This window comes from Solanum lycopersicum, chromosome 11 (genome assembly GCF_036512215.1).
Source record: "Solanum lycopersicum chromosome 11, SLM_r2.1".
Lineage (NCBI taxonomy): Eukaryota > Viridiplantae > Streptophyta > Magnoliopsida > Solanales > Solanaceae > Solanum > Solanum lycopersicum.
Genome location: NC_090810.1, coordinates 54,442,536 through 54,460,549, shown reverse-complemented (window position 1 = coordinate 54,460,549; position 18,014 = coordinate 54,442,536). Strand labels below are relative to the sequence as shown.

At 30.3% G+C, this 18,014-nt stretch overlaps 1 protein-coding gene across 1 annotated transcript; it reads right to left on the bottom strand.

The window, feature by feature from the left end:
- Positions 1 to 3,563: 3,563 nt before the first annotated feature.
- LOC104644740 (ADP, ATP carrier protein, mitochondrial-like) lies at positions 3,564 to 7,443 on the bottom strand. The gene is given in 4 exon segments (NM_001306138.1): positions 3,564 to 4,148; positions 4,508 to 4,879; positions 4,997 to 5,507; positions 7,243 to 7,443. Coding segments are annotated over 3 exon segments (1,161 nt in total). The 5' UTR covers positions 5,489 to 5,507; positions 7,243 to 7,443; the 3' UTR covers positions 3,564 to 3,851.
- Positions 7,444 to 18,014: the final 10,571 nt, after the last annotated feature.

The following is an 18,014-nucleotide window of genomic DNA, read 5'->3' as shown; positions in this document are numbered from 1 at the left end:
ATCTATGTTTCCATAATTCCCAGAAAATCACAGAAGGAAGGCATTGAGTGGTCAGTTTAAGCACTTTGTTGGTATATTTATACTCCACCATCTCATAAGGTTAGTACGAATGCTATCAGAATTAGGCCAGAGCAGTTCCAAAGTATGTTCAAAAAATTTCCAAACTTTCTCCGCTATTTGACCATAGCTAAAGAGGTGGTTGATGTCCTCATTCATTCCATTGTGACAACAAAAACATTTGAAAGGTCCCTGCACAACAAAACGAGATAATGAATCATCTGTAGCCAACTTATTGTTAAGGAGTCTAAGCATATGAAAGGAAATTTTGTATGCCAAATATTTTTATAAAAGTCGGGGAGGAGCCATTAGATTGTCTAAGAGCATTCGAGGCAGATTTTGAGGAGAAAGAGCTTGTGTGTTCAGGTGACCAGACAGCATGGTCTTGATTACCTGCAAAAATCTTTGATAGTTAAAATGTGGACAACTAATCAGAAGGTACAATTTCATGAAGCTTATTTGTTCCAGTGATTAGAATTAATAAAGTCAGAGACTTTAGAATTCTTCGAATGAGTACTTTAGTCCACCAACGTAGCAAGAGCCCCTCTGTTAGTCCAATTATCCCAACAAAAAGAAAGATTTCCATTGCCACTTCTCAAAGAATATTTTTGTTCACAATCATTCCTTCCGAGGACCCCCAAAAGAAGTTAGCAAGAGATTTTTCAATAAGTGAGCCAAAGAGATGATATGTAAGGGCATCGAGTGCAACACTGATCTAATAAGAAGAACTTCGCCACCCATAGAGAGCAAATTACCCAACCATCCTTGAGTAACATTGACGATTTTGGAGACCATACTACTAAAGTAGATAATTTTCTTTCTTCCCGAATAAATAGGGCATTCCAGATAATTAATAGGGAAGAAGGAGTGGGGGCAGGAATATTAGCAGAGATCAAAAAAGTGGATTTTTTGTTAGTAACCATTTGACCAGAAACTTGCTCATAGGTATCCAACTTCTTAATCATCATAGCAATAGAAAGAAGATCACCAGAATTGTATCATCTGCAAACGTAAGGAGGTTACCTTTATCAATAGAGTATGGAATCGAATGGATTTTGATAACTACTGACTCAGATTTGAGGATCGTTAAGTTTTGTTATGGCTCATCTTCACTGCAGAACGCAAGTGATGTTATGTTTTGATGACATGTTGTTTGTCTCTTCACTGCTGTGTTGTGGCATGTCTTTGTGCTCAGTGACAAATGGGGAAAACAATCATAGGGCTTATGCTAAGAGTTATGTCATTTTCTTTTCATTAGCTATTTTGTATTTTGCTGTTTGTTGTTTGATTACATGAACAATCTATTTGTAATTAGTTGCTTTGTTGATCAATAACAAAGCTTAATTTGTTACATTATTCATTTTTAAAGGAAAAAGGGTCAAATATGCCCCTAAACTATTCGAAAAGGTTTAGATATACTCTCCGTTTAAAGTTTGGTTCACTCATGCCCTCGCCGTCCACCTTTTGGTCCAAACATGCCCTTATGGGCGTTAGTTGTCATGTTGAACATATCCAACTCATTTTTCGTTTCTTTAAATGCCACATGGAATTGTCATTTCATTTTGACCTTACCACATAACATTTATATGAAATGGAAAGATATTCGGATTCATAAACATCCAATCCGACCCATAAATCAGCTCCTTTTAAATTCACTATCCGACCCATTTTTAACAATTTTGTTTAATTTTTATTATTGCAGTAAATCCCAAAAATGTGTAATTGATTAATAAAAAATAGAAAAAATATGAAAAAAATATAAAATTAACGCCAAAAATTCACAAATAAATATAGTAACCTTAAATCTAACATTTCAATTTTTTTTAGATTTTTTATTTTTCGATAAATCTCGAAAATTAGTAATTGATTAATAAAAAATATGAGAAGTATGAAAAAAATATAAATTAACACCAAAAGTTCACAAATAAATATAGTAACATTTCAATCTACAATTTTAATAAAATTTTTATATTTTTCGGCAAATCCTGAAAATGATTAATTTTTTAATAAAAAGGGAAAAATATGAAAACAAAATAAAAAAATATACATCAAAATTCACAAATAAATAAAGTAAACTTAAATTCAATAATTTCAACAATTTTTTTTTATTTTATATTTTTTTCATATTTTCCTATTTTTTATTTCTAAATTTTTTGCGTAATTTTTATATTTTTTCATATTTTTTGTTAATAAACTCATTTTTGGGATTTGTCGAAAAAATGAAAAATTAAAAAAATGTTGAAATTGTTGAATTTAAGGTTACTGTATTTATTTTTTAATTTTTGGCGTTAATTTTATATTTTTTTCATACTTTTTATTAATCAATTACTCATTTCGGAATTTATTGAAAAAATAAAAGAATTCAAAAAAAAAGTGTTTATACTGAATTTAAGGTTACTATAATTATTTATGAATTTTTGGCGTTGATTTTATACTTTTTTCATATTTTTCTATTTTTTTATTAATCAATTACTCATTTTCGGAATTTATCGAAAAAAATAAAACAAAATTATTGAAAATTGGTCGAATAATTTATTTAAAAGGGGTTGATTTATGGGTCGGATTAAGTTTATGAGTCCGAATATCTTTTCATTTTCATATAAATATTATGTGATAAGGCCAAAATGACATGACAATTCTATGTGGCATTTAAAGAAATAAAAAATGAGTTGGATATGTCCAACATGACAACTAACGTCCATAAGAGCATATTTGGACCAAAAGTTGGATGGCGAAAGCATCAGTGAACCAAACTTCAAACGGAGGGTATATCTAGACCTTTTTGAATAGTTGAGGAGCATATTTGACTCTTTTCCCTATTTTTAAACTCTCCTTTCATGCTTACTACTTGGATTGTAAAATCTCATTACCTTTTGACAGTAACAAATGTTTTAAACCATATGTAGGCACTAATTTATGCACATTCGCTTTATTTATCTATAATAATTTTCTTTATATTTATCAGAAAAATATTCATGACATCTTCACTAGTTCAATAAGAAATACTACCAAGAGTGATTTTTCATTAGAAAATGCTACTTTACTGTAGTGAACAAAATTCAGATTTTTTTTGTGTTTTATGGTTATTCCTATTTAGAAACTGTGAATTAGACGATGTTTATGTTGTTTCTAAATTTTTTTCTTTGAAAAAAATTGTATATGGGTTGTGGAGTTTTTAACTAAGATCATATCTGAAATATGACTTAAACCTAAAGTACATCCTTTATTATATAAGTGAAAAAATTCTAAATTATTTTCTTAGAAAATAATCATATATGGGTTGTGGAGTTTTTGACTAAAATCATATCTTAAGTATGACTTAAACCTAAAGAACATCCTTTATTATATATGTGGAAAAAAAAATGCTTACGCTATCCAAAATATTGCAAGTTTCATCCTTCTATTTAATTTTTTAAGAAACTTATGCCACAACAAAATAAAATGTGTCAAGTTGAATAAAAAAAGAAAATGTACGCATGCTTAATATTGTATACCACACTTAAAATAACACAAGTACCAAACTGATCCGCATTTGATTTTATCAAAAGATTCATTCAGAATCTGTAAGCTCTGCAATTGAAATAAGGTCCGCCCAAACAAAACAGTAATAACCCTTCAACAAGGGAAACGAGTGTGGGGTTTTTAAGCTTTGACCCACTCTAAGATTTTTCGAATTATTACAAAAAAAAAGGCAAAAGGAATAATGATAATTGTCTCCCCAACTGAATACTCAAATGTAACACCAAAAAGATTTTCATCACCATCTAAATTCTAAAGGATGTTACGAGGCTGACTTAGGCACCACCAGATCCGTATTTCTTTCCCAAAACAAGAACCTGAAGCTTGTCATATCCAGCCAACACACCAGCACCAGCAACAGCTCGGAGGATGTTAGCACCAGCACCCTTGAACAGAGATTTGGGACCCTCATTCTTAACAATCTGGGAGAATGCATCAAGCGAGCTCTTGTACTTCACCGCCTCACCAGATGTCATCATCATTCTTCTTCTTACTGTATCAATGGGGTAAGAAGCAAGACCAGCACCATTGGTGATGAGCCAACCAAGAGCAAAGCTAGCAAAGAAACTATCCTGTATACAGCACCATAACAAGGGTCAGACACTATAGTTTTTTTATACTAAAACATTTATTTATCCATATCCATATTAACTTCCCAGGAGAAAATCAATTACAATTATCTATTTTCTAGCAAACAAATCAAGGAAGATGAAAAATTAGCAGAAATTGACAATATTTAATGACAAATACTGAATTCTTATCACTCTCCCACAGCAAGCTCTAAACATCGGCTTCTCCAACACGAAAACAATGATGCATTTATACAGCCAACAAAATGGTAAAGACTAACAACATTTTGGTAAGACACAGCAGAGATAACATCCAGAGAAGTATAAAGACATGAAAAAGCAGAGCAAAGCAAACATATAACCTGCAGGTTTCCTGTCAAGAGGACAGGCTTCAAGGAGTCGTACATTCCAAAGTACAAACCACGGTAAACAATGATACCAACACATGAAATGTTGAATCCACGGTATAGACCAGCAATTCCATCAGATTTGAGTGTCTTCCTGTAGACATCAACCAAACCATTGAACTGCCTCTCGCCTCCCTTCTTTGAAGCCTTGGCATCATTAGCAAGACGGGTACGAGCATAGTCCAAGGAGTAGACAAAGAACAAAGAGGAAGCACCAGCAGCACCTCCTGATGCAAGGTTTCCAGCAAACCACTTCCAGTAGCCATCACGGTCCTTCTTGAAGTTGAAGAGTCTCTTGAAGTAGTCCTTGAATGCAAAGTTCAGGGCCTGTGGAGCAGAGCATCAGTCAGTCAATGCTCAACTTAAACAAACAACAGAACAATAAATGTGCATATATCTTTGATGTATAAATTTCATCCCTCAAAATGAAGACAAATGGTAAACCTGAGTGGGGAAATAACGGATAACATTAGCAGTGTTTCCTCTCCATAAAGACCCAAAACCTTCTTCCTTAATTGTCCTCCCGAAACAATCGCCAATTCCCTTGTATGGTTCTGACAGCCTACCAGCCTTGAGCATCTCATCTTGATTTTGGATCAATAGTTTCACACGCTCAATAGGGGCAGCAGCGGTCTTTGATACAGCAGCAGAAACTCCACCCATGAGAAAGTCAGTGGCAAAAGCTGCAAATCCTTTCTCTTGAGGAGCCTGCACAAACACAGGTGAGGCATTTGAGGTGATCAATGATAGATCCTGAGTGGCTTGGCCTCTCTGCAGAGCAGCATTGGAGTAGTTGCCATAAGCAAAATGCCTCTGGTAGATAGCAGGCTGAACGCCCCCATAGCGAGCATGGACATCTTGGGATAGACTAGAGCGCAAGTGCAGCTGGTTAGCTGCCTTCTGGAAAACAGTTGGATGCTGATTCATATCTGTCATTGCAACGTTTAAAAAAGTCCTGCACAGATTGAGCATGAATCAGATCTCTATACTTAAGCCCAACATTGACAAAATAAGTCCATAAATCCAGCAAAGAACAAAAAAATTGCTGCCATAAGCACTAGGAGTTCTCACCATTCATCTACTGATCTGCACACTAAACAATTAAGACCATCTATCTACTCACAATATATACATACCCCAACAACAAACTTAAAAACATTACTAAACCAGTTAAACATGGTATTCTCACATTCAACCGCCATTTGAAATGGCAATTCTGTTACTGCATTAGAAATGTCAACAGCTAAACACTTTTATGATCTCTACATATCAATTAAATTGGGCAAAACTTTAACTCAAAATTTTAGGTTTAAAGTCTCAAGATAAATCTTGTTCAAGTAAGATCTCAAAATATTTTAGGAGCTCAACCAACCAACTTCACACCAAAAGCATAACTTTCACAATTAGCAAGAGCTCAAAAAATAAAAAAGAATTAGATTTACATTTTTTGCATTGCATCAATTCCAATTTCATTGGCTAATTTAGATTAACAAACAGACCATACCAATTTTGGGGTGGAAGCGTAAAGAGAGGGTATTCAGAAAGATGAGAGATGTAAGGATGAAGGTGTGTTTTATTTATGAGGAAAGCTCCTCTATTTATACACATAAATTACACCGTCATACTATTTACTTTACATAATTGACCAACAAACTTTTTACATGATTGGCCGACAAACTATTTACTTTACGACTTTTGTACATTTGGTTTTTTTCAGCCGACGCAAGACGACAAAAATAAAAAGACTCTTACTTTATACATATGACTGATATTTAGCCAACACAACAATACATATAATACTTTATACATATGGCTGATATTCAGCCAACAATAATAACTTCTTTTTTTTTATATCTTGTCCACAAAGTACTAACAGTATGCATAGCATGCTGGCAGTGATTGAGTCTTATAATTATAGGACATAAGACAAATCTAATATATACAGATAGACAGATTCCCCTGATTCAACTTCAATGCTAAATTCGCATATGAATCAACTCACAATTCATTAATAAAATTACTCTCTCTGCCCCAAATTTAAGTTGATAGTACCTCCTTTCTTGTCTGTCAAATTTCTCATGATAAAAAACAATTTAATTCTCATATTACCAATTAGATTAGTTATAGCCACAAAAACATATACATAGCTTGTTTTAGATCAGATGTTTCAAAAATTATTCTTTCTTGGACTCAGTGACTAGTCAACCCTAGTCAACTACAATCACATAAACTGAGGGACTATATAAAGTACTACAACCAGCAATTCTATACTACGTTTAGTTAAAAAAAACTAGTTAAAATTACTAGACGTTTGCCCATGGAGCAGCATAATGAATGAACATAGCAATACTATAACTCATTGACCAGATCTGCCCACTCAACAGTCAAAATACTCATCCACAACTAATAAAAACATCGAAAAACACAAATACGATTGGATCCATTAAACTAAATCACATTTCTAGCAAAAACAAAAGCAGATCTCCGTAACACCTTAAAAAATACTCAGAATGAACCGCACTAAAGTTACGAAACAGAACAATCACTATATATTACAGATCTAATCAGAAAACAGCTAAAAACAGTAAAATGAATACATATACATAAGCAAAACGGAGATAAAAAATCTGAAAAAATGAATAAAAGTAAACGATCTATATTTAGACATTAGAGAAAGAGAGAAATTGTACCTTCGTTCGACTCGCCTCGTGTAGAGGAGAAGAACGAGGAGATGATGATGAGAAAGAGGGGTGAATGGAGTTGAAACGGCGAACGCAATACTGCTATATATATTGGTTTTATTGGGACTTATTTTAGCGAATATTTTTGTAGGAATTTGACTTTTAATCCCTACTTCGCGGGCGCCCAACAATTTGTATTCAGCCACTCGTCCAATTTTCCAAATCTTACAAAGGTTTAAAAGTAGAGATGTAAATATGGACTAGCCTACTCTATTTGTGTTAATTCATATGGATTTTGATATTTTATGGGTCAGAATGGATTAGTTCATTTTTGGCATGGGTTAAAAAATAGTGGGTTCAACCCACAAGTATGTGGCCACAGGCTTGAAGGGTCAACCCAATATATAATGATGTTAATGTTAATACTTGTTATTCAAATCAAAATAAAATTATATTTATAATATTTATAGGGATAATTTCAGAGACCTCTATGTTTCGCTCTATAACACTCAACTCCCTTTTGGTTTACGATATTACGTCTACCTCCCTTATTTTCATTTACTTGTAACCATTCTTTAAACCTATTTAAAATAAATATAAATTAATATAGATTTGACAATTGCTCCAGGTTTCATTCAGAATTTGTATAATATAATTTTTATATATAACTGTTTACACTTATGATGTTTGTAATTGTATAAATTTAATTTTATAAAAATAACTTAATTATATAAATATACCCGCAAATTATGCAAAGAGGCTACTTAAACTGTAGTTACAATCCATAAATATGCAAACTATAACTATTAAACATAATTAAGTTTATTATAATAACAAATTTGCAAAAGCTCCTAAAAATTTCGTTCATAATCCATAACTACAAAAGAAAGAAAATAAGAATAAGGTTCTTTGTCAGGACCCAATCAAGGATCATGACCGACGCTAAGGAGGAGAACCCCAAAGCAAGCCTTATCAGGATTTTATAGAAAATTGGGCAGAGTTTCCTTTGTTTTTATGTCTATCCTGAACTTTTCATGTCTTACAAATTCACAACCCAACTAATAACAACTGTAGACCACAAAATAATATCCATCAATGATTTAATTGTCACGCAATAAAACTAATTTATCTCCAACTATAAAAAAAGAGGTTCAAACTAGTCACTTGAACTACAATTTGAAAGAATATCATGACTCTAAATAAGAACTGACAAATGGAGCGACTCTAAGAGTTTAAGGAAACTAAATAAACATAGCAAATCAAATGGTCTCTTTCCACATGAAGCAATGCGAGACTCACCAAATGCAACCAAATCTTATTCTCTAGTTAAATAAATGTTGGGGTTTAGCAAGTGTGAATGGGAAAAGAAAAGAGAGAATATAAAAAGTGAGGGAACTACTTTAGAGGAAAAATGAAAACTCATTTGCAAAGTGCAAATGAAAAGTTATTTCTCCCATATCGGCAAAACAAAGGGAAATTGTTGTCCTTATATAAGGAAACACTTCCATTACTTCTTAAAGAGCTAAGAAGAAGATACCCCCTCGCGCCGTCGTCGTCGCTCAGCTTCGGCTTTTCAGATTTTGATGTGATTGATTGATAAATTTTTTGGATAAAATTTATTTAATCAATTTTTGTTAAATCAAATAAATCCTGTTAATATCATCTCTTATAAATTTGCGGGTAACGTAACATTCTGAAAAGTTGTTACTCTTTCCGAAAAGTCGTTATTTTCCAAAAAGTCGTTATTTTCCTAACAGACACATTTTTCTGAAAAGTTGTTATTTTTTCCAAAAGACACAACTTTTTGGAATAAACGGGTCTGAACAGATTTCTCTGAACAGACACGTTTCTTGCTGAAATTGCTATAAAAGGAAGTCAATTTTCGATTTTTTAAACACTGAAAATTTTCCTTCTCTGCATTTATTTTTCTCTCCAATAAAATCAAACTGTCGATTGACTGAGTCTGTATGACTTGTTGTTGTTCTCAAGTTCGCTGAAGTTAAAGAAATTTGAGGTACCGCTATTTCTTTAACATGTTTAATTTGTTTTATCTTGGGAGAAATTAATCCATAACCTTGGGTACAGTGAGGGGATTAAATTTCTTAAGGATACACAGTAGTTTCTGTGGACTCGGATTACTTCTTGTATTTTATGTTTTTCTGCTTCATCTTATTTCTGTTTCTGTTTATTAACCTTATAAATACAGGTTACTATAAGAATAACAATCTTAAGAAATTTAAAAGTTTCTGTATTTGAGGTTTCTGGAGATTAAAACCTTTATGATTTTCTATTCTGCTTGAATTTTTAAAATTCATTCGATTAACAATTAAAAGAACATAATAACTTTATCGTTTAATCATAAACAGTTTGTGTAAAGATTTGTTATTTACTGTTAGTATTTCAAATACTTAACTTATCTGTCATTTGTGACAGAAAAAAATGACTGATTCAAGTCAAATAAATATTGGAACAGTAAGTGCTGCTACAACATCGGTTGCACATAATCGTTCAAATACTGCCTTAGAGCCGACTGAGAAACCTACAAAGTTTTCTGGAGTCAACTTTAAGAGATGAAAACAAAAGATGTTCTTCTATCTCACTATGTTGAGTCTGCAGAAGTTCATTAATGAGAATGTTCCTGTTATATCAGATGAAACTCCGGCTGATGAACGATTCTTGGTAACAGAAGCATGGACACACTCAGATTTTTTTGTGTAAAAATTATATTTTGAGTGGTCTGTAAGATGATCTGTACAATGTGTACAGCAATGCCAAAACCTCAAAACAACTCTGGGATGCTTTAGAAAGGAAATATAAAACAGAAGATGCCAGAATGAAGAAATTCATTGTGACAAAAATTCTGGACTATAAGATGATAGACAGTAAGACTGTCGTCACCCAAGTTCAAGAATTGCAGGTCATAATCCATGATCTCATTGCTGAAGGTATAAATTTATTTAATGTCTATGTTAGAAATATTAAGTTTTCCCTTAATACTCACATAATCCTTGTGAACACCTAATTTTTTACCAAAATATAAAGAGTCCAACACCAATTTTTAAAAAAAGGTTATATTTAAAATAAATAAAAAATAAATAAATTGTGTAAATTACTTTAATGATAAAAATTATGAATTTATGGTATTTGTTTTAAATCTTCAACTTTTAATTAGTTTAAAAATAATGGTAGAAGAAGAAAAAAAGGAGAGTCCTAAATATTCAAATTACCTTCTCCTTATCCTAATTATTCCCAACTTCCTAACTTATTTTACTAAAAAATCTCATCCCATTTATTTTTTATTTTTTTTCTTCTCTCTCTTTGGACGTTCATTTCACTTTTTTTTATTTTTTTAATTTTCTATTATTATTATTTATTTATTTTATATCCATCCTTATCTCAACCCCAATCCCCTCAACAATATTTCAAATTAAATCATAATCCAACTCTATTACTATCCTTTTAATTAGCACTAAACTCTTAGCCAAAATTATTATAAAAACACGTTCAGTTGTATAAGAAAAAAAATACAGAGAGATGTAAATATACACAGATACACAGATACAAAGAAATACAGAGAGGAAAAGAGAGATATAGAGAAAAATACAGAGAGAAATATAGAAAAAAAACGAGTTATTTCTTTTGAGAATTAGGTTAGAGTTAGAGATTTGATCGTGATTCCGAATTTGTGGATACAGCTCGCTTTTGTGGTATCAATTTTCGCAGCGAGGTAACTATAAATTCTCGCGTAATTTAAATAATACTACTTCTATGAAAAGTTGATTTTAATAACATGAAATACTTCAAATCACATGTATTATATTATTGTTACGTTATTACTATTATTATGTTTTTAGATAGATTTTGCAATTTATGTTGCTTCATGATATTGAGTTGTTGAATTTAAATAGATTAATATATCTTTTCGTCTATTTTCACTTTAGAGATTTTTGTTGAATAAATTGTAGACTGGTTAGATTAGGATATAAAAATAATAACTAATAAATGATTTTTTCAAAAAGAAAAACTAATCTAAGTAGAATTGTAATTAAAAGGTAAATAGATTTCATTTAGAGATTAATATTATTTACTAATAATAATAATAATAAAAATAATAATAATAATAACAGAAGTAAAAATTGAGAAATTACATAAAGTGAAAAGAGATTTAAAAAATAAAAAGAAAAAAAAGGGCATGAAAATATAATAATAAGAAAAAAAAAACATAACAAAATTTTTTAACAGAAACAAAAAAAAGAACGTAAATTCAAAAAAAATATGTATAAAAACGTAAAAAAAAGGGGGGGGGGAGAAGTAAGAAATAAAAAAATAAAAAATACAAATTTAAAATTAATAAAATAGAACGTTTTAAAAAAAAAAATAACATAATAAAAAAAAAGAGTAACAAAATTAGTATGAAATAATTTGAAAAAAAAAAGAAAGAAAGAAGAAGACAAAAATTATAAAATAATAATATAATAAAAATAATGATAAAACAAAAAAAAAAGAAAGAAGAGAGAAGCAGACTTATATATATATATATATATATATATATATATATATAAAATCTAAAATAAAATAAATAAATAAAATAAGAAAAAAGCAGATTTTTCCAAAAAAAACAGAAACAGAATTTTTAAAAAAAAGTAAAAAAAAACGTGAAAAAAAAGAGAATCAGAATAAAAAACGTAAAAAGAAAAAAAAAGTTAAAAACATAAAAAGAAAGAAAAAGTAAAAAAAAAAAAGAGGATGTAGCACAAAATTATTTTTTTAGTAAGGAACGTAAAAAAAAAAAAAAAAAAAATTAGTTATATCAAAAAAGATAACAAACGTAAACAAAAAGAATTAATCTAAAAATAATAATTATTTTTTTTAAAAAAAAGAAGAAGAGTTAAAAATTGTTACATGCATTAAAAGATTAAAAAAAATAAAATTTAACCTTTCTTAAAAAATTAATATAGTCCTAATCTATTTATAATTTTTGTGATTTTAAAACTAATTCAAATCTCATAAAATTTCATCTTTCTATTATTTTTTTAAAAAAAATAGAAATTCTAAATTAACGTGAACTCTAAATATTTTCTAACTATAAAATACCTATATAATTCATCCCTATAATAACATAAAAATATAAAAAAAAATGTAAAAGCAAAATTAGTCAGTTTAAAATAAGTTTAGAATAAATTTGAAAATAAAATACAATTTTATTATTAAGTTAAATAATACAGTGTCCAAAAATTAAGTTTAGTCATATTAAAAGTCAATGAAGCGACCGTGCTAGAACCACGGGACTCGAGGGATGCCTAGCATCTTCCCCTTGGTCAACAGAATTCCTTACTCGGATTTTTAGTTCGCAGACCAATAAAAAATAGAGTCAATTTTCCTTTTGATTAGGGATTTAAATAAGGTGACTTGGAACACCAAAAATCAATTCCAAGTGGCGACTCTGAATAATAATTATCCCTTTTCAAAATGTCACTTTAATTGAAAAAACTCTTTTTCTTTCGAAACAATAAAAAATTAAAAATAAAAAAATATTGAGAGGAAAAAAAAGGAGTGTGACAGATGGTGACTCCGCTGGGGATTAACTAGAATTCGAGCTTTCAATATTGATTTATGTATGACTATGATTTATTATTTACATTTTGGGATATTGTATTTATTTGTCTTAATGTGTAAATTGTCTACTTATTTAATGTATGATATTATTTGATCTGCATATAAATTGTGATCTCTCGCGAATTTTACTAAGTCTTCAATAATAATATGATGGGAATTGCAACTATGCACCCCATTTCTGTCAATATAGCCAGTGGATCTTCGGTCCATGGTGAAGGATTTTTAATCACACATATTTAGGATAGGGAGCACCCATGCACAAAGCTGGAAAGCGCTGCTACCGGTACGTTGCTACTCCCTAACTCGAGTTGTCAGCTCGTTTTACAGCCAGTCTAGATACTTTTCTCCACGAGTTTAAACATGATAACTGAAACCAAATGTAATAGTTCCTAATAGACTTCATTATTTAAATCATTTACATATGATTTAATGAAAGACTTTACATATGATCGGATCTATCTAGATAAATAACTCAATTTACCATTTTAAATTAAAATCAGAATAATAGAAAAAGTTTTTTTTTCTTTTACAATGTAAAGTTCACAAAAAGAAATTTTAAAAGTTTTCTTATATCACTTTAAACGAAGAAAAAAATTGCATTTGTCAATAAATTTCTAACAAAAAATATTTTAGTGTTCAATCTGAACGAACTACGCACACCTGATTCTCACCTTGATGAGATACGTAGGCAACCTTCCTTGGGTTCGGTGATCCTTATTTAAAAATTAAAAAATTCAAAAAAATATCTTAATTATTATTTAAAAATTAAAAAATGAAATAATATGTGTATATATTAAAAAGGAAATTTTTCCTTAAGAAAACATATTTTTACTTATATTTTGGAACTACGTTAGACCTGATTCTTGTTTTAACGAGATACGTAGGCAACCTTTTTGTGAGGTTCGGTCCAACCGAGAAAAAAAAACCTAAAAATTCTAGTCACAAACTGGGGCAAAAAAAATAGATTTTTTTTCTTTGACTTGGTTGGTAACAACATGCTTAGGATTATGCATAAGAAAGAAAAAATAAAGCGTTAAACTATTTGGTAAGACAGATCAACTTTGTTGTGACCTATAGACTTCTATTGACATCTCTCAATACATTTATGTCATACTTGAGAAATTATCTTGTTTAAAGTTATGGATAAAATAAATTTGACCTCATTGTTTCAAATGCATTGTGTGGTGAGCTTTAGACGTAAAATTCAAAGTCATGATTTTGCTGATCTAGAACTTGGCCCGAATGTTGGTTGAGACGAAATTTTGAGCAACATTTAACTTGAGAAAGGATTATAGGCTTTCTTTGAATCAATTGTGCCTTTCAAGCCTACCGAATAACATTTATCTACATCCCATTTCGACCCTGGAAGTTTTTTATTAGAATAACCATATCTTAGCATATACCTTTTGAGTGTATAAATGCACTAATCCATTTATCTCACCTCCTTGAGCGCACTAGGAAATATCTATATAACATCAAAGATCTAAGTTGGATAACAAAGTGAAAAAGACCAAATATGTCCAAAAAAAAAGATAGAATGAAAAATGAAAAAAAAAAACTCCAACAAAAAGGAGAGAAGATCAAAAAATGAAGAGAGAAAAAATAAATGGAAAAGACCTTACAAGAAAACAAAGGTCAAATGCAAAAACGAAAAAAAAAATATCAAAAGCATCGTGCGAATTTTAAGGAGGAAATAGTCACTTCATCTCAAATGAATATCCTACCTTTCCCTAAGACTACATTACAAGCCAATGACAAGTCCTATTTGATCTCATTTTTTATGTTCTCATATTAGTGGATGCTTACATGAGGGCCAAGCATATGGTATCTTAATCTCATGCATTGAATATCTTTCTGAGTGGGAGTGACTTTCAAAAATGTCCTACGATCTAAATTATTATATTGTGTGAAGTAGGACTTTCATATATTGAGAGTGCATTTGAAACATGAGGATATGAATAATTCAATCCCTTAATTTTGACAAGATAAATTGATCTTGTAATTACTTAAATATATTTGAGATACAATTTGAAATTATATAAATTATTCAAAGTTGACCTCAAATTTATTTGAAAGTCGTTGAATGTAGTTCATATGCATAATACTAATTGTTGGTACCAACTAACGTCAAAGCACTATCAAACATGAACTAATTTTTTTTCCAATTTTTCCATTATATTTTTAAAAATAAATTAAAAAAAGAAAAATATTTTTTGTTGAACTACGTTCGACCTGATTCCTAAGAGGATATGTAGGCAGCCTTTCATTGAGGTTCGGTCTAATCACTCAATAAAATAATGATCATGCTATTTAAAATCTACAAGGTTGAAACATGACATTGTAGCCTATGGTATGTTATAGAAAAAATAGAAAATAAAAAATAAAAAAAAATAAGAGGGTCTTATGAGTGAAAACTCTCGAGAGAAACATAAGACGACAGTAAAAAATATAAGAATGTCTACTTGGTAAAAAAATCACGAATGATACCATTTATAAAATGATGACATTCCGTCTTGGCATGAGCACAATAAAGATAGAACTAAAGTTATAGGCTGAAAGAGCTATAAAGACAAATCATGCAAGTAATTCGCTAGAGACAAACGCCGTGATGGTAAGTTTTTTATCCTTGTCTCTCATATAATATGCAAAAAAAAATGAATTATTTTTTTTCTTAATAAAATCTGGGGCATTTTATTTTATTTTTAAATTGGTCAATATACTAATAAAAATAAAATAAAATAAAATAATAATAAATAATAATAACATAAGTAAAAAAAAAACCTATCCTATTTTTCATGTCTTCACAGGGCACAATAACCCCTGAATTACATATAGGGCACAATAACCCCTATCATTTTTCTTCACAGGACACAATAACCCCTGGATTGCATATAGGGCACAATAATCCCTATCATTTTTTTTTCACAGGGCACAATAACCCCTGGATTGCATATAGGGCACAATAACCCCTATCATTTTTTTCATGTCTTCACAGGGCACAATAACCCCTGTATTGCATATAGGGCACAATAACCCCTATCATTTTTTTTGTCTTTACAGGGCACAATAACCCCTGGTTGCATATAGGGCACATTTACCCCTATCATTTTTTTTCTTCACAGGGCACTATAACCCCTAGATTGCATATAGGGCACAATAACCCCTATCATTTTTTATGTCTTCACAGGGCACAACAACCTCTGGTTGCATATAGGGCACAATAACCCCTATCCTATTTTTCATTTCTTCATAGGGCACAATAATCCCTGGATTGCATATAGGGCACAATAACCCCTATCATTTTTTTTATGTTTTCACAGGGCACAATAACCTCTGGTTGCATATAGGGCACAATAATCCCTATTTTATTTTTCATGTCTTCACAGGGCACAATAACCCCTGGTTGCATATAGGGCACAATAACCCCTATTTTATTTTTCATGTCTCACAGGGCACAATAACCTCTGGGTTGCATATAGGGCACAGTAACCCCTATTTTATTTTTTATGTCTCCACAGGGCATAATAACCCCTGATTGCAATTTGGGTACAAAACTCACTTTCGTCTTATTTTTTGTTTTACATTTTGTAATAGGCTACAAAAATATAATTTTATTATTAGTATAGATTTTAATAGCTTTAATCAATAACTCACAAAATTCCTAGTACAAACTAGGTAGAAAATTTTGTTTTTGTGTGCAGGTTTCTACATAGTACACAAATTTGCAGTTCAAAAATAAAAGAATTCATCCTTTCAAGAAAATAAGATTTCAAGAATATCATGCGGGAGAACGTCAGTAGCTGAAGTCAAGTCATGAAGTTTCAAGTCTTAAACTCAGATGTCCAAAGCGAAGTTCGGAATCGATGAACCTACCAAAGAGGGTGAAGCGATATCTAAGAATCCAAAATGAAGACTTGACACTATGGAGTAGATAGGATTTCATATCTTTTCTATTGCATGTTGTTTTTTTTGTAATAGCTGGAGCTACGAACCGGAATCTCGACAAAACCTCACTCGGCTACCTAACTCATTGGAACTACGCCTGACTCCTTATCATCTCAACATAGGATAGGTAGTTTTAAAAAGTTAGGATACAGTCAAACCTCTTCTCTACTATAAATTTTTCGCATAAATATTTCAGTAAAAAATTAGTCACATTGTTCACGTCTTTGCATGAAAACTTTTCATGTTTTCAAACAAAGAGGGGCATACTGTGAACACCTAATTTTTTACCAAAATATAAAGAGTCAAACACCAATTTTAAAAAAAGGTTATATTTAAAATAAATAAAAAATAAATAAATTGTATAAATTACTTTAATGATAAAAATTATGAATTTATGGTATTTGTTTTAAATCTTCAACTTTTAATTAGTTTAAAAATAATGGTAGAAAAAGAAAAAAAAGGGAGTCCTAAATATTCAAATTACCTATTCCTTATCCTAATTATTCCCAACTTCCTAACTTATTTTACTAAAAAATCCCATCCCATTTATTTTTTATTTTTTTTCTTCTCTCTCTCTTTGGACGTTCATTTCACTTTTTTTTTATTTTTTTTAATTTTCTATTATTATTATTTAATTATTTTATATCCATCCTTATCTCAACCCCAATCCCCTCAACAACATTTCAAATTAAATCATAATCCAACTCTATTACTATCCTTTTAATTAGCACTAAACTCTCAGCCAAAATTATTATAAAAACACGTTCAGTTGAGAAGAAAAAAAATACAGAGAGATGTAAATATACACAGATACACAGATACAAAGAAATACAGAGAGGAAAAGAGAGATATAGAGAAAAATACAGAGAGAAATATAGAAAAAAAACGAGTTATTTCTTTTGAGAATTAGGTTAGAGTTAGAGATTTGATCGTGATTCCGAATTTGTGGATACAGCTCGCTTTTGTGGTATCAATTTTCGCAGCGAGTTAACTGTAAATTCTCGCGTAATTTAAATAATACTACTTCTATGAAAAGTTGATTTTAATAGCATGAAATACTTCAAATCACATGTATTATATTATTGTTACGTTATTACTATTATTATGTTTTTAGATAGATTTTGCAATTTATGTTACTTCATGATATTGAGTTGTTGAATTTAAATAGATTAATATATTTTTTCGTCTATTTTCACTTTAGAGATTTTTGTTGAATAAAT